This window comes from Tachysurus vachellii, chromosome 2 (genome assembly GCF_030014155.1).
Source record: "Tachysurus vachellii isolate PV-2020 chromosome 2, HZAU_Pvac_v1, whole genome shotgun sequence".
In the NCBI taxonomy this organism is placed as follows: Eukaryota; Metazoa; Chordata; class Actinopteri; order Siluriformes; family Bagridae; genus Tachysurus; species Tachysurus vachellii.
The window spans coordinates 25,116,040-25,134,647 of NC_083461.1; the positions used below are offsets into that span (position 1 = coordinate 25,116,040).

General features: G+C 39.3%; 1 protein-coding gene across 1 annotated transcript in view; it reads left to right on the forward strand.

Moving 5' to 3' along the window:
• The window catches only part of bicc1b (BicC family RNA binding protein 1b), a 66,915-nt gene that overhangs the window by 37,720 nt on the left and 10,587 nt on the right, over window positions 1-18,608 (forward strand). The window contains exons 4-10 of the mRNA XM_060863981.1: window positions 4,590-4,669; window positions 7,479-7,637; window positions 10,076-10,129; window positions 12,430-12,618; window positions 13,421-13,672; window positions 14,939-15,070; window positions 16,484-16,712. Coding sequence (XP_060719964.1) covers window positions 4,590-4,669; window positions 7,479-7,637; window positions 10,076-10,129; window positions 12,430-12,618; window positions 13,421-13,672; window positions 14,939-15,070; window positions 16,484-16,712 — 1,095 coding nt within the window. The remainder of the gene's footprint in view (window positions 1-4,589; window positions 4,670-7,478; window positions 7,638-10,075; window positions 10,130-12,429; window positions 12,619-13,420; window positions 13,673-14,938; window positions 15,071-16,483; window positions 16,713-18,608) is intronic.

Consider the following 18,608-nt stretch of genomic DNA (forward strand, 5'->3'; position numbering starts at 1 on the left):
ATTACATGTGTTAGCTAGCGCACGTCTGTAGAATTGGCTTAGCGATGAACTCGACTCCTGCTCAGTTCAGCTGTGGGCAGTGTAAGTGCTAGCTTCTCTTGGGGGGAACTTTAATAGCTAGTTCTCTGTTAAAAATATCAAACTATGCAGAAAATATGCAGGTTTTATTTTTTGGAAGAACCTTCTACTGATTTAACGTGTATTTTTTTGCTTCAGCGTTTATCATGAGTTATATTGTTTGTCTCATTTTCTCTCAAGTCTCAGCCCGTGTCATCGCCTTCACAGCCTTCACCTCTTTTAATGCATTGTGTGCTGACATTTTTTTTATATGATTTTCTCCCAAGTCATCTGATTCAAAATCAAACTGAGGGGATAACTTTTTTATTTATTAAAGAAATATCATTATTGCCTTCAGGGTGGAACAGTGCTGTACTAACCCTTAAGTAACCCTAACCCTACAGTATGTGCTACCTTAGTGGTTAAAGTGCTGGACTTCTGATCAGAAGGTTGTAAGTTTGAATCCCAGGGCCCTTGAGCAAGGCCCTTAACCGTCAATTGCTCAGCTGTGTAAATGAGATGTTCTTACACTGAAAGCCGACATGACAATATGACATGACAATGAGTCCTGACTCATTTTAGATTAGACTTGTAGAGAGAAAATAATTTATGTGTTTGAACTGACTGAAAATATTCACAAAGTCAATTTCAACATACTGAACGAACTAATTGCAACGTCATTGTCACATTTACTGTGCTTAGCATTACACACTGCAATATTTACTTAACCTCCCTGAGAAAAGCATCTCCAATTTAAAGCAATCAATTTCGAGCTGTTTTTTGTATCATATCCATAAAGTTGTATGTGATGATTTAATTTTGTTTCAGAGCAAACGACTAACATAACAGACAGGGTTCAGGGTGTTATTTCACCTTGTTGGACATGTAGCAAGTCTCTGTGGAAATAAAGGCTCAACAGTCATTAAGATCATTTCACACTCCAGAGGAAATCTGATCTCCTCCACTTTATTTTGCAGTGACCAGATGTTGGCGAGGCTGGAGGTGGTGTAGCTTTACATCAGATTTTAGTGTGCACTGATTGGAGAACAGTTTTGTCTTTTTAAGATAGGTTGTGTAGCGTTTACTTCAAAATGGATTAAGCTTAATTAAATATCCAGATGTTTACTTCTAATATTGATAAAAACTTATGTACACTAACGGGCCCAAAGGCCAGATTTAGTTCCATTGTTGCTGTTATATTAAACTACTCTCTACTGGGAAGGCTTTTATTCAGCCACAAGCATTAATGAGGTCAGGCTCTAATGTTGGATGAGGAGGTCCAGGGTTCAGTCAGTGTTCCAGTTCATTCCAGAGGTGTTCAGTGGGGTTGAGTTCAGGGTTCTCTGTGCAGGACACTCTGGTTCTTCCACTCCAACCTTGTCAAGCCATGGCTTCATGGACTCTTTTTCTGCACAGAAATGTTTTCATGCTTGAACACATTCCAGGCCTCATAGTTCCATGAAGGGAAATTGCAATATTACACAATACATAGACGTTCTATACAGTCGTGCCTCTTTTGGCAATGGTTTGTGTAAGCCTCAGGTACAGGTGTGATAGTGTGTATGATTGATATTCCTGTTGCAAACAATGTTAGCACTCTTCATTGAGGTTCTATATAGAAAAGAGAGTGTTCATTGCGCATGTGTGACATTAGCAGAAAGCGATTGAAACATTGACATGGCGGATACCTGCCATTACCTCTGCCTCAGGTTCTAGGTGTTGAATGTCGTCTTTCACGTGAAACGTTTCACGGTACAACACACAGTACTACAAAAACACATTTGTATTACCATAGTATTACTCATTGAGTCCATTTATTGATAAAAATATCCCCTCAGCCAGCTGCCCCAGCGGGTTCCAGCATAATAGTTGCCTGGGTTGCGTATGTATGTGTGGGGCAGAGCTATCAAAACAGGGGTGACACCCATTTGGGTTAGGGGCGTGTTTGTTTTGGTGATTTCAAATGTCAACATTGGCTTTCAAACATTGTGCACCTCACCTTTAAATGTGTAGGTCACATTTAAAGGTGATAAATGTTAAATGTAAGTTAACATCAAGCTAGATTTACCAGAGCACCAAAAGGGAATCATTTGGCAAAATCCTACATGAAAAAAAATCCAAACACCAAAACCTTTTGTTAAAAAAGAAGACTGATTTAGTTAGTGTTGCAATGCATCAATGGCTCAGGGTTAGATCACTGCAAGACCAATGAATTCCATACTCTATAGCAGAATTCAGGCAATTTGTCTGCGATTATGTCTAAGACTCCAAATTGGTTGGGTCACTGATCCAAAAGTAAATCAACAACAGAAACTTTTTGTTTTTTTTAAATGGCTGAGTCAGTGTCCTGATCAATCCCAGTTAAATGGTGTGAACTCTGGTGTGATCCAAAGCAGGCCAAACAGGGTGTACCAAAAAAACATGCAATAAACTATAAACTAAAACAGTTGTGACCAGAGGAATGGAAAAATACCTACTGAACACATTCTAACTGATGTGAACAACAGCTACCGAAGGCATGTGGATGATGTTAATGCCAATAAAGTAAATCCCATATGTTTATTTATTACAGACTTGTTCCGTGTAGTTTCATGAACGTTTGGGCTTGTAAACTGTTAAGCATCTAGTTTGTTTACAAAAACTGCCTTTATTTATGTACGTTTTGTAATTATTGGATGACATTAATGCAACCATTGCAGAAATCCTCTTGAAGGTCTGACATCTGTATGAATCGTGATAAGACTGCTGAGCTGCTTGGCGTAAGTGAGTAAGTGAACCGCCTGCCTGGTGCCTGGGGATGCTAGCTAGGCAAGCTTTGTTTCTGTAATTGTAAAAAACCACCAGCCACTTTCCAGTTCTCTATTACACTCAATTCATGATCATGCCAGTCAAGATCAAGGACAGAGCGCTGACAAGAATTATGGCTAAAAATGTAAAGTGAAAGATCTTTCATTCATGTAATCCAACTACTTACACCACCAGGAATTAGACCCTCAATATGAAACTGGCCATTTAAATGCACTTTTTTTATTTTTGCAAGTTCCTCCTGCACCACAGTGCAAACAGAGAAACCTCTAGTGAGCACTTGAGTTCGACCACAGAAAATGGTTGTATTTCATGCAGTTAAACCAAGGTCAGTAGCGGCTAACTAATAGCCTGTCATTTGACCAGCGCACGACAAGCAGCCTGAGCCTCATTCAGGCAAGCTCCATTTTCAGGGTCCACCTAATCACAGCGAACTGTTGTTCCGCAGGATTTTGCGGCAGACGAATCCGCCTCCGTGTCGCACAGTGGATTGTCGTGTTTTTTTTTTTCTCTTGTTGCCTTTGGCACCGAACGCAATCATTACGAAACGAATGTTTAAATAAAGTGGCCTCAGTATGCACGATGGAGGTTAGCATTTTAGCATAAAAATGAAGCTTCGTTTTAATTTGGTGGTTGACATTGTGGCATACTTTTGTTTTCAGAGTAAAATGTCTGCTGATTGATGGTCTCCACCTTCCATGCTCCAGTCACAGACCACACAGTATACGATCTCTGTTCATTACACTTCTCAGACCTTCTGTACCTTCAAATTTCTGTAAAAGTTGCAAAATCATTTCTATGTGAAGAAACAAATGATATTTACAGGTTAAATTTATTGCCGATTTTAAGGCAGCAAGTGAACATTGGTTTCTAATGAAATGTCTTGCAATGTCACTGAAGATAAGAATTACTATGAAGTGCAATTTAACAATTCATTTTTGTTCACAATTACACTTTTTTGGCGCCGAGCAACAGCACCCCCAGTGGTTGTAAGAAACATACGCATGAAGAAGCGAGGCTCAGGCTGATTTTTTTTTTCCAGCTCACACTATTCTTTCTCTGAGCAGGAAATTCATTCTAGCTTTAACATGAAAAATAAGCCTCTTGGAGTAAGATGTAGTCACTAGAATGAAATCATTTGTATTTTAATGAATCAATTTATTAACTTAAAATCTTGCATGTCGTTTTTTTTCACAGTGCAGAATGAAAATGTCTAGTGTTTGGTTTAGTCTTTGATCATTTTATTTAGATGAAGGTCATCTTCGGATGTGTTTGTTGACAAAAAAGTACTAGTTCTAGTGAAAGCCTGACTTATGAGACGAACTGAAACAACAACAAGGAGCGCTAATAGATTACATTACATTAGCAAACCCAGCTTCATAACACGGCAAAAAAAATCAGTATGGTGAAAATGGCTTATAATGAACAAGTAATGGAAAGTTTACTAAAACATTGAGATTATGTTTGGCACCAGGGGCTAAGAACAGCTAGCTAGAATGACACAAATAAAAGCATGGGTTTAGTTTAAAAAGTGCATCACAGCATTGTTCATAAAATAGCCTGATCTAAGAAACACAGGATCTCAGGAGGTTATAATTATTGTCCTTTTTTTATGTTTTTCAGGTTATTAAATAACTTAACACGCAACTAACACTGTGACATGGTGAAGTTAACTTCTTTCCAGTGTTCAGAATGTTGAAGTCATCTGTTTACCCTCTGCTTTACAGATCCACATATCAAAGTAAGTGGGAATAGGGACGATGTGAAAGAAGCTAAGGAGAAGATCATGTCTGTCCTCGATACTAAGGTGAGCGCTTCCTGACCTATGTTCATTTGATTGCACAAACACAGGAGTTGTGTTTTAATTGTGATCAGAGTTTTAACATTGTGTAAAGTGATATTGTTTAGCAAACAACATAATGGTTTGTTTTTTATTGAGATCAATAAATAATATCTATCAGTTAAAAAAATAGTTTTTTATTTATGATAAGTTTTGTTCATATTTATTATTTTTAACTATTTATAATTGATAAATAATTAACTTTTAATAATAATAAAAGTAATACATTTAATTATAAAAAGTTTGTTTTTAAAAATTAAAAAAAACGAAAGCTTATAATCTGAAATACTTTTTTACTGATTTAAATTGGTAGTTAAGTAAAATAAAACTTGTTAAAATAATGTACACTTTGGTTAATTTTTATTTTATTTTATTTAAATTTAATGTAAATGTCAGATGACAGAAACAATAAAACAATAAAAGTATTGAGTGAAAACTAATTAATTAATGTTTGCAATATTAAACAAAATACCAGCTGTGATTATTGTTAGTTCTTTTGCAAGGACCTACCATATTATTTATTTATTTATTTATTTGTTGGGAGAAGGTATCATTTAATTCAGTATACAATTCTGATATTACAGCATTAACCTTTTTTTTAAACATTTTAAACATTTTACTTTTGTTCATTTTACAATTTTAGTGTTGTACATGATATAAATGAATCACAGTTTGCTATTACAGATTAAAGTGACTGAATTTTTTCTGAAAGCATCAATTCATGGCAAAATCCTTGTATGAATCTTACGGATTTCTTATTATATTTAATACAAACGCTGCTAAAATTTAAAAAAAAAGTGAAAAAGTGGGATGTGTCAAATATATTTTTAATAATATTTCAGTTTGTTATGTTGAAAAATCACTTTGGTAGAAGAAAACTACAAACTCCTCGAAACTATACAAAAAATACTAAAGAAGTTTTTTATTTCACTTTTTTTTGTTTATTATTTTATCTGTTACAGCTGCATTACTCTGCATTACTCGTACTGCGTGTACGATCCTATTGTTAGCGTTTATTATAATACTTTAGTGATACTCCACTTGTAAGTTAGACACGTTTCCTCTCCTCTATAGAAACCAGCACTTTGTTGTTCTGTGTCTCCTGCTGGTCTCCAAAAAGTTCAGAGGTCTCTCTTAGCCAGCGACCCTGCACACAGCAGTCATTCCTCTGGCTGTCTGGGGGGAGATAGACATCATTCTTCAGTTAGATAATCACTCACAGAGGGACGCCTGAGCTCCTCTGTGATAATAGCATCTGCAGAGCATTCCATCGCTACAGGAGGTCAACCTCTGCACTGAGGAAGAGCAGGACAACTAAACCGTCTTATATCTCATTAGATTCGTGCAATCTATTAGTTACAATCTAGGAACAGATACAACTAAAGGGCTACAATCTGAACTAGATAGCTTACTTATCTGACTGGAATCTGACCCTAAATCAAAAAAAATATAAAAGGATAACAATTACAAAATGTACTAGATGACAGCTGATTACACAATCCATCCATCTCCTAAAGGGAAACAGGCTCATTTGTCTTTTATGTAATAGCAGAAGTAATAACAAAAATAGACTTGCCATGCCAGAGCTTGGAGAACTTCCAGTAGAAAGACAGTAGAAATCCATTTTCATCATTTAGCAGACTCTCTTATCCAGAGTGACTTACATTATCTCATTTTTATACAACTGACTGTTAAGGACCTTGCGCAAGGGCCCAACAGTTGCAGCTTGGTGGAACCGGGGTCAAAGTCACAACCTTCTGATTGGTAGCCCAACACCTTAACCTCTAGGCTACCACATGCCCACATGTCATTTCTATGTGAAGAAGCAAATGATATTTACAGGTTAAATTTATTGACGATTTTAAGGCAGTGTCTTGCAGTGTCTCTGAAGAGAAGAATTACTATGAAGTGCAACTTAACAGTTCGTTTTTGTTCACAATTACACTTATGTGGTGCCGAGCAACAGCACCCCCAGTGGTTGTAAGAAAAATACGCATGAAGTTTTTTCCAGCCCCCACTATTCTCTGAGCAGGAAATTCATTCTAGCTTTAACATGAAGTCGGTCTTATTAAAGTTATCAGCTGTTCACTTATGGACTCTTGAGTGCAAAATTGTTCATGAAATTTATAGTCCAAAGACATCATGGTTTTTAACATGGCGGAATTCATTTAAATATTCTTTGCCAATTACGGCTTGTTCAGAAAAATGGAGAAAAAAACTTTTAATCTGACACCGTGTGAAGTTTGGGCTTTTTAATGGCAGCTAAACATCTTTAATTATTGTTGAAACTGCACAAATCAACATATTCAGAGGAAAGATGCTTGTTAATTTTACAGAATTGACCGAATCCTTGGTCTCTGATGCAAATCTCAAAGATTTAGGAAATGGTGCTTTGTAGCACCTGTAATGAAAGTATCTTTAAACATAAACTGCGTCACATATTTCATGTGTTTTCTAAACGTTTGTTTAACTGATTTGGCTAATTTGATAACATATTCTTCTTTTTAATCAAATCATTTCTCAGGCTTTCCCGTACAGAGCTTTGAGTTTTGTTAGCTTTGTATTGTTAGCATGAATAGAATTCATAGAGAGGACAGAAAACACAAGCCTGGGAAACTATGACTCACTCCTGTAGCTCACAGATCTGTATCAGCACATTAGTGACAGCTTCGCTGCTGCTCTTAAGACATCAGGGCTTCCATAACATCTGCTTTAGTGAAAGTACGGTCTGTACTAGCAATGCCTTGGTGACACGTCTATCTTCTTGATAACGCAGAGCAATCGCGTGACTCTGAAAATGGACGTTTCACACACCGAGCACTCGCATGTCATTGGCAAAGGAGGCAACAACATCAAGAAGGTGATGGAGGATACGGGCTGCCACATTCATTTCCCTGACTCTAATCGCAACAACCAGGCGGAGAAGAGCAACCAGGTCAGATTTATATGTCACCCTCATATGTGAACTCATGCACATATACACAGCTTTTTATTACAGTGAAATGAAAATGTTCTGTTTGAGTTAATATTAGAAACATTTGATTAAGAGGTTGTTCATTGTAATTAGAATTAAGTGGTGAATAACATAATACAGTACATTCTCATACAGTACATTCACTCAGACGGCTGTATGTTGTTCGCAAGAGTTACGGCAACAACCTCGATTTCCCAGGATGCATTGCAGCCTAACAAACTGGCTCCATTTCCTATCATCCATCTCTATATCCTCGTGACTGTTTGATCTTTTGTTTTATTCAATTGTTAATAAATAAAATCGTCGTTCGTCTCGCCAGATAACTGACATCTGTTCCATACATCTCCAGTCACGCTCCAGGCTCGTGCGAGGGAACGTAGCCGGAATTTTATCAGCTTAATCTAGGAAATCTTATTATTTTCTTATTTGAATCATCTTCCTAGAGCAGCACTATTCAATTAGTAGCTCCCCAGTTTAGTTTTGCTGCTCCATTGATTGATTATTACCAGGTTATTAAATTAAATTTAAAAGGTATTTTTTTTTATGTATTAAGGGATTTTAACACAAAAAAGACAAACAGCTTTTTCCAATATGTTCCACTTTGCTAGCAAAAATATTTGACACAGATACAGAAAATTAGCTCAGATCATTACAATTTATACCTGGAGCCTGAATTAATTTCTCTGCTTTTAAACCAATAACATTATTACACTAAAGCCATTTTTCTGCTTTAATCTTAAATCGTTATGTGACTTAGCAACCAAATATTACTTACAACAGACTACATAGCATGGCCGAAAAAATCGCTTACAACAAATAATATTAATAAGAAATTCAATTACTTATTTGTACATTGGTTCAATAAGCACTTTGCTTTGTGCCCAGGAATGTTTTTATCCACGATGAAATCAACCTATCACACGTCAACACATAACACATAATCAAATCATTATCAAAGATGTAATGTTACTAAACACAGACACCGATCAGCCATAACATTAAAACCACTTGCCTAATATCATGGCGGTCCTAATTGTGCCACCAATACAGCTCTGAGCGGTTAAGGTGTGTTCTCCACAAGACCTCTGAAGGTATGGTGTAGTATCTGGCACCAAGACATCAGCATCAGATACTTTAAGTTCTGTACGTTGTGAAGTGGAGCCTCAATGGATCAGACGTGTTTGACCAGCACATCTCACAGAGGCTCAGTGGGATTGAGATCTGGAGAATTTGGATGCCTCAACACCTTGAACTCTTTGTCGTGTTCCTCAAACCATTCCTGAACTCTTTCGGACAGGGAGAATTCTTCTCCTATACTTACTTTCATGCATCCTGGAGTCATATCTTTTCCAGGTAAGTAAAGGACATGCAGCAGACCTTCGAACTGATGTAAAAGAAAATTTGATTCATCAGCACAGACCATCTTCTTTCACTGCTCCATGGTCCAGGTCTGATCGTAGGTGCTTTCAGCGGTGGACAGGAGTCAGCATGAGCAAGTCTGCAGCTACTCAGCCTCACTGTGTGTTCTGACATCTGTCTATAATAACCATCTTTAACTTTTTTATCAGTTTGTGCTACAGTAGCTCTTCTGTGGGATCGGACCAGATGGACTAGCTTTCTCTTCCTGCGTGCATCAGTGATCCAATGACCCGTGGTTTTAATGTTATGGATGATCGCTGCAAGCCATTCAGAGCTATGATTAAATTAGAATATCATGTTTATAACATGCAGGTGGATGTAAATTTATATAATATGTGAAGTGTTTGAATATCTACTGTTCATGTGGCTGATGATGCAGTACAGTATATACTGTGCATGCTTTCTGATACATTTGAATGTTATATAGTTGGTTTCATGACACAATGATCAAAAAAAATTTTGCTAATTTGCATTTAGTTTCTTGATCAATAGTCCATTAACTGGACATCAGGTAGCATCACCAGCTCTCAGCTCCAGGCTTCTCTGCAGGATATCAAATACTTTCCGCATGTTCATGTGGGTTTCTTCTAGGTTCTACAGTTTCCTCTCAGTGTCCAGTATCATGGCAGTTGGTAAACCGGCTACACTTAATTGCCACTTAATTGCTCATGAGTGACTGAATGCATGTGTGCAATAAATAAAACACATGCTTCATTTTAAAGGAAATTGGAGGAATGTTAAACATCCAGAGCCGTGTCTCTAGTTTCGAAGAAAAATAAAAGTCCGACGCTCTTTATTTTTTGTCCGTAGTTACACCCAGCCATGTTGTTTTAGGTAATAATTTCGGGAGACTCGGAGCTGAAGGTCAAAAAGATCAAAAAACATGGCAGTACATGTGTTAAGACACTTAACAAACACTTGCATTCACCAAGCCAGTAATGTGAATTTGCTAATGTGAATGTTCTGTCTCATATCTGTAGGTGTCTATTGCAGGCCAGCCAGGAGGAGTCGAGGCAGCGAGGACCAGAATCAGGGTACGCAAATCTCATGAATTCTTTATAGCTCGTTATTATGAGCTCCGCATGAGAACACACATTCGGTCCTTGGGCTCTTGCTTAAGGCTGGCATTCAAAATGCTGTCCTCGTCAGCATATGCAATGTAGATTAGTTGGTGTGTGGAGTTCATGGCTTGTTGGAGGTGGATGGTGTTGACCTGTGTAATATTTTTAACAGATAAAATGAGTTTTTATTTGCATTCCTGTGTAAGTACAGGAACAGCATCTGCGTGGAGGCTTGAAGTGCTGCCCCCTGCTGGTTTTACACTACAAAGCAAAATAGGTTTCTTCTAGCACAGTAGATTCCAGTCCTTGTCCTGGAGTAACCTCGTTCTGTACATTTTAATATTTTCCCAGGATCTACCTGGTATTTACAATCCCTGATTATCATTTGCATTGCATGAGAAATCTGAATTTGCTGAATTTGCTGTAGGATTAAAGGAGGAATGGATCATATTTTGGTGAAAATATGGCATGAGATTTGACACCCTGGATTTCTCTGATGTGAAACACATGTCAGTAACCCGGAGCTGGCGTCCTGAGCCGTTTTGGCCGAGTTCTGAGACGTTTTTGCTGCTCTGGTGTGATTCAGTGCTAATCATACTTATTTTTTCCTCAGGTTACAAGCCTACTGAAGTTCTTCCTCAGTAGCACAAGCAAGACCAGATCTTCTCTCTTTTTGAGGTTTTGTTCAGAATCTGAGCTCCAATTAATTTTAGGTTGTGGGTTTTTACGCCAGAAATGATAGCAAGATTTTTTTTTACCGTTTATAAAGCAATTTGTAAGAAATGAAACCAAGCCATGAATTCCAAGTGTGGGTTTTAGTCATAAAGTATAAGCAAAGCGATGTGGGTGAAACTCATACGAAAGACCAACAATCCGCTAGCGCTCTCTCTCTCTCTCTCTCTCTCTCTCTCTCTCTCTCTCTCTCTCTCTCTCTCTCTCTCTCTCTCTCTCTCTCTCTCTCTCTCTCTCCATCTTTCTCGCGTGACTTATGCTGCTGGAAATTCCACTCCTGACCACTCCAATCATCTCCACTTTTCCCTTTTCCTCTCGGTCTTTGAAGGAGTGCCTGCCTTAGTTTTTCTCATTTGTCTTGACAGCTAGTGGACAGCACAAAGAGAGATGGAGTGCGTTTGACTGACCCACTTAAGTAGGAGACTGAAATGTGAAAGTTTTCCTTTTCTCTTTTCCTGCCAGCATGAAACCAGAGCTCTGTAGACCCATATTAATATTCATAAGCTTTAAGAAAGGCACTGTTACTATCGTGAGAAGTATTTTACTCTGTCTGACTGTATTTGTCTTTCTAGCTGTTACCAGTAAGATTGACCAGAAACAGTGTGTCTTACTGGCTTTACGAGGTTTAAACAGTTGTTTTAATGCTTCAGTGAGATTAGGAGATTTAAAAATTAGTCTCACGTTTTTCTTGGGGCTGATTTCATTCCTTTCGTTATGAGCCAGGGTGATTTAAAAAGGCTCTTTTTTTTTTACAACTCTGCAGAAAACCAGTGCATTACAGTTAGTGATTCTCCATTTAAAAATGATCCCTTCTGTTTAAAATCCAAATATGATGCTTTTATGGACAAATCAGAACGTGGGTATTGGTTTTAAGCCCCATGAGAATGGGAAAATTGTTAGCTTACATGCACCATAGGAATGTTAAAGCGTAAGCATTTTGTCCTTGACTGCTGCTGATGTTTCTGCTCAGCCTGATGGATGGAGGCCTTTACATTTTAGGGGGAAGTTCTTTCCTTTACCACATCTGAAGGGATTCACAAGGCCTTTCATTTTGGCCCCTGGTACAGAATGGGAGTGCACATGCAGGCCCTGTCACATATGGGACTAATCAAGGGTGCATTTTGTCTGACTGGTTGCTCTTGTTTACCATTTTTGCCTTTCTCGGGCACGTGAAGGATAAAAATCATAGATGACGGTACTAAAGAGGAATGTTTTTGCTCATGACTCATTTGTGCAGAGACTTGTCTCTCCAGAGTCTCTCCAGAGTCCACTGTAACATGCGTTTAGGACCACAGGAATTTAGCAGCAAACTTTCATTCTTCTGGGCATTTAAAAAGTTTATGTGGCCACCGGCCAATCACAGCGGTTTTGGGTGTGGATTTGGCAGAGGGCGCTCATCCCCGGTGATGGCGCCAAACGCTTGGTTCCCGTTTATTCTGATCAGCAGCTATCAGATATCCCAGATAGACAATTTCAGTGAATACAAAGACAAAGACTTTATTTTATTTTATTTATTTGTTTGTTTCTTTATTTTTTTGAAGGAGCTGCTGCCTCTGGTGTTAATGTTCGAGCTGCCTGTCATAGTACAGCTGAACCCTGACCCCAGCTCTCCAGCCATCCAGCACATCTCTCAGACTTACAATATCTCTGTGGCCTTCAAGCAGCGTTCCAGGCTCTACGGTGCTACTGGGGTTGTGCGAGGCTCCCAGAACAACATTGCAGCTGTGAAGGTGAGTCAAAGCTTTAGTGAGTGAGAATAAATATTTCTTTCAACCCAAATTGGAATTAAATAAATAGAGAATAAGGGTCCAGGTGTTAACATGCACTTTAAAGCTTATGTGTCCAAGGCTGCAAAGTGAAGGTGGATAGTATTGGGCTTGACTTGGAAGCCTGATCTATTGAAAGCCTGATCTATTACCATGATCCTCCTCTCACTTCCCAGTGGCTTATTGGGCAAGATCTGGAGAAAAGCATCTGCAGGTCTGCCCTCAGAAGGCCACTTGAAATGTGCAGTATGTGCTAAGAGCTGGACTGTAAGACCCAAACCCAAGCAGCATGTTCTACACTTCTTCCTGTCCAATAACTAACCAATAAAATATCTGAATCATTCCAGAAAGCCAGAAGTTCATGTAATATTATTACAAGAGTTTTGTATTGGTGCAGCTTAAATTCTCTGACCGTTCTTACTGTACCATAAACAATAAGGAAATAGAGATAAATTTACTGACCAAAAATAGTCAGCAAGAGAATTCATTGTACTCCATCACTAATGTGCTCTGATGCTCAGTGATGCCTCTCAGCTCTTATGTCCCTCAACAGTTCCCTGTCACTCAGACTACACATGTACTGCAGAAACTAATATTATTTATTTGTTTATTTGTTTAAAGGGACAGTGATATTGTGAATTTGAGTCAAGATGAAGATATTTAAAGTGTAGTGTTGTATGCTGTTTAGTTGCAGCTGATAGGTCTGATTAAATCCACTGGAGAAGCTGAGCGATGATTTCAGACTCTCTTTGTGGTTGTCCTGCAGAGGGGCACGGCCATGCTGCTGGAGCACTTAGCCGGTAGCCTGGCGAGCGCCATTACTGTGAGCACACAGCTGGACATCGCGCCCCAGCACCACCTGGCCATGATGGGACGCAACGGCAGCAACATCAAGCACATCATGCAGAGAACCGGCGCGCAAGTGCACTTCCCTGATCCCAACTGCCCTCAGAAAAAATCCACCATCTATATCCAGGGCACCATCGACTCTGTATGCCTGGCACGCCAGTACCTCATGGTAAAAAAAACAAAATGTTCTGTTATCTCCTGACCTGCTAATTTTTTTCCCCTATTTATGGTTTTCTATTCTTTTTCTGTCTTTCTGTTGCTCTTCTCTTTATCTATGTGTGTGTGTGTGTGTGTGTGTGTGTGTGTGTCTGCATTCCTCACTCAAGACACAATAGAAAACAGTGACTTTAGCTGTCACTTGCTGTTGTGGTCTTCTTCAGGTTTCTGGGCGCTCAGGTTGGCTAGACGATAGAGGAAGCATTGAAAAAGACTCATTACGGGTGGTCAGTGAGAACGAGAGCTACGGTGGTGGCACACAGGGGGAAAAAAAAGAAAGAGCATAAACATAGGATCCTTGTGTAGGAACACACAAGTAGAGAATGTTCCCCTTGCGCTTTGTGGGAAAACAAAGTAGTTCCAGCATTGAGAGGAACAATACGATGCTTTTTTTTTGATCTTCTTTATTAGGCATCTCTCAGTACGAGACACACTCACTCGTATTATCAGCCTTTACTGGAGCTGAACATGATCAATCGATAGATTAATCCAAAGACAGCAAACTAAAAACTCTGTGAGAAGTCATGAGGAATCTTTGACAGACTTAAACCCACCCGATTCAGGGTGACACCAGATAATGTGATCATTACTTATGAACACCAAAGTCTTAATGATTACAGCAGTTCCGGACTATCCAGGTGAGTGTATATACGAGGGTAGTAAGGCTCACATTTGGGCTCAGAAAGACATCCTAGACAATTGTGTGTATGTACATATACAAGATCAAAAGCCTTTCAATTAAACACCTCCCAGATTAGTTCAGTGTCACATGTCTATTAGGATCTGGCTGTGTGTATAAACAAAGGAAGCGGAACGTTCTAGAGCATTCTCAGTGGTTCCAGAGCACCTGCTGGGTTTGTTGAGTTAATGTGCAGGGTTTCTTCAGTGCTCTACCTGCTGATGTTGCTCTTTCCAGCATGAGAACGAGAGGGTGGATCACAGTGCAATAACTGGAGCTTTGCTACTTTAGGATGTGAGCCAAGTAGATCTTAAGGCACTTCAAGTTTCAGTGATTTAAAACTCTGTTGAAAGTGACTTTTCTTTCTTCCGTTCTCACTGTCTGGTGGTGTGTGTGTGTGTGTGTGTGTGTGTGTGTGTGTGTGTGTGTGTGTGTGTGTGTGTGTGTGTGTGTGTGTGTGTGTGTGTGTGTGTGTGTGTGTGTGTGTGTGTGTGTGTGTGTGTGTGTGTGTGTGTGTGTGTGGACATGGGTGTGCCCCAGGGCTGCCTGCCGCTGGTCCTGATGTTTGATATCAAAGAGGACATTGCAGTTGATCCACAGTGCGTAACATCTCTCATGGAACAGCTGGATGTGTTCATCAGTGTTAAACCCAAACCCAAACAGCCTAGCAAGGTACACACACAAACACACACACACACACACACACACCTTCAAGGTTGAGAGAAGTTATAACTGTAAACCTGTAAAGGAGACTGAAGGTCTGATCTCACCTCAGGCTGCAGTCAGACTGTGGTATCAACACAGCGTATAGCCGTCACCCATAGAAGCAGTGTGTGGTTTGTTCTTGGGAATCTGGGAACTGGAAAGCTTTTCTCAGCATTCATTTTCATATCCTCGCTCACGGTCAGACGACGAAACAGGATCTTGTGTTTTTCCCCAAACGGCTCCGTTCTAAATCAGCAGACTGTGCGAAACGCCATTTCAGCGCATAAATCTGCCTTCCTCCAAATGATTTGCTGATTAGCCTGTTTACTGCCCCAGTTTTAAACGGTCCTCAATGAGGGAAAATGCTACCATGGGCAAAAACTTCATCCTACATACAGTATATCAGTTCATGTTGAACACGCAGACTGTCACGACTCTAGAATCATCATCATATATTTGTTAGCTAGAAGGACGCAAAGTATGTTTTTACACAATTTTCCACTTCAAGGGCAGTTAGTCAGCACACGCTGAGTTTCCCACCTCTTTGGGTTTACACTTTTTGTGCAAATATTCATACATTTTCTTGATATTGTGTAAAACATTAAGATATAATTACGGCTGCTCTTGTCACGTTGCGTTCACTTCCATGGTGAAATGTTTGTTTACAGATTACAGAAAGTCACATCTGTAGGTCTAAGTGATATTATTAACCACTTGGATATGATTTGAGGAACACAGTATGTCTCATTTTCAGAATTCTAAGAGTCAGACTTTTTAGCTACAAAGATTCAGAACAAACCCCCCAAAAAACCTAGGCCTAATCCTCCATCGTTCCTCAAGCAATGACCCAAAACAACACTGATTTCATGGCCATTAATAATGTTAATAACATTAATAACTACAGAATGCTTCTCTATGAAACATTTTTGTGGGCAGAGGCAGTTCACGTCTTGGTTAAGGCTCAGGGCTGTTGATTGGAAGATCAGAGTTGAATCCAGTGATGCAACGCTGCCACTGTTGGGACCCTGAGAAGGCGCTGTGCTCTGACCCCAACTTCTATTTACATTTACAGCATTTAGCAGACGCTCTTATCCAGAGCGACTTACATTATCTCATTTTTTTTATACAGCTGAGCAATTGAGGGTTAAGGGCCTTGCTCAGGGGCCCAACAGTGGCATCTTGGTAGACCTGGGATCGAACTCACAACCTTCCGATTGGTAGCCCAACACCTTAACCACTAGGCTACCACAGGCTTCCAAAGCTGGGATTTGTGAAGAAAGAATTTCACTGTGATGCAATGTAGCTGTGCCAAACATTAAGGCTTTTGAATATAAGATTAAATAAACACTCTGTTCTGTTCTGTTCTTCATTTGTCTGAAGTCAGTGATAGTGAAAAGTGTGGAAAGGAACGCTCTGAACATGTACGAAGCTCGGCGCTATCTGCTTGGTCTGGACAGCAGTGGAGTGTGTGTGTCCATCTCCACCACCACCACCTCTTCCAGCAGTAGCAGCAGCAGCAGCAGCCCTCCATCTGCCCTGACCCCGACTCTTAGCTGCCCCATGGGCATCGACATCCTCACCTCTGCCAGCTTGGGGCTCACCAGCCTGGGTAAGAGAAATGTGGCTTTCTTCCTTATAATGTCTTAATTTGATAACTCATTAAATAGCAGCAGATCCATTTTTAAGAGTCAATGGTTGCTAAAATGTTTGCTTTATTGTGAATTGTGAATGGTGAATGGTGATTTTTGGAGCCTCATTTATCAAATGTTTTTAGTTGTGTGTAAATATTTTTGTAGGCAAAAAAAATTCCAGATGCACCAAAGATTTAATAACACTGGTTTTCTTTCTGGGGGGCACGGTGGCTTAGTGGTTAGCACGTTCGCCTCACACCTCCAGGGTTGGGGGTTCGATTCCCGCCTCCACCGTGTGTGTGTGAAGTTTGCATGTTCTCCCCGTGCCTCGGGGGTTTCCTCCAGGTACTCCGGTTTCCTCCCCTGGTCCAAAGACATGCATGGTAGGTTGATTGGCATCTCTGGAAAATTGTCCGTAGTGTGTGTGTGTCCTGCGATGGGTAGAAAGTGAGTGAGTGTGGTTTTCTTTCTGTTATCCTGTACTCGTGTTAATTTCGTCAGACGAGACGAGACGAAATATGTTCGTCAACAACCTTTTTTTTCATGACTAAGACGAGACGATGACAAGACTGCACCACTGTCCAAAAACGCTGACTAAGACTAAATTAACATGCATTATTGTTGGCGAAAAAAGACGAGACGAAAATGTTTTGTATAAAATAAAAACTAAGATAAAATCTCTCTTCATTTTCGTCTACAATTGTCTCTGCTTTTTCATCAGATGTTACGCCTTTAAAATATTCAGAACGAGTTCGCGGCTTCGCGCTGTTGCAGTTACAGGTCCGCGAAGCAGATCCCGCTTATTATATTGCTACCTACCAAATAAATCAATAATTTGACACAAAAAAGGAGTTTATTGATTTAAAAACGATTGTATTGTTTCCGCTAAAGAAAATAGTGCGCTCCGTCTCTACGGTTAGAATCCTGTGTGTCCATGGCAATGCTCTGTTTTTCATGGCAACGGTGTGTTATAGTTCACAGCGGTCTGTTATCAAGAAATAAAATAGTGTGTGCGTAGAAAGAATTCGTCCACACGCCGCTCAAAAAAAAAAAACAAACAAAAAAAAACAAACAAACAAAAAAAAAAATCCTGAGCACAAGTCCACCCCTGGTCTAGGCTTTTTGTGTTAAATTATATTTCCTGTCGCTGCGCAGGCTCTTTTATTGTACATGACAGCTTATGTCCCGATGACCGGTCTTTGCATTATGATTAAAAGCAGCATCAATAAAGTAAAAAATGTGATGTGCAGTCAAGTTCGAGTGTATGCACTGTTTAAACGTGTGTTCTCAACTTCTCACTGATACTTTTGTGATTCGCGGAGTTTTGACAAGTTTTATAGCCTCGATATTGTTTCTTATTCAAAAGTGGTGACAGAAAAAACTCAGCACCCCCAACCTGAAACCTCTTCCCTGTCACAATCACATCATAATCAAAATTAATAATTAGGCTTAAAAGCAAATGTATATGTAAGGGAATCAAGTTTAACAATTACATGTAATATTGCTCCAAATATCATCAATAATGGTGTGTGCAATACATATATTATACATATACACACCTACAGTTTTGATCTTAGGCTTTTCATTAAGTTATTTATTTCCACTATAACACTTGTGTTCCTGATATTATTGCATTTAATGAGGCCTCGTTGTATTTATTCTTACAATAGATTCCAGATGTGGTCAAGCTACAATTTTTTGACTAAAACTAGACTAAAATTAAAAGACTTTTAGTCGACTAAAACTTAGACTAACAAAAAAGATATGTGAATGACTAAATATGACTAAAACTAACAAGGACATTTGGCACAAGACTAAGACTAAATTAAAAATAGGTGACGAAATTAACACTATCCTGTACAAGTGTTAAATGA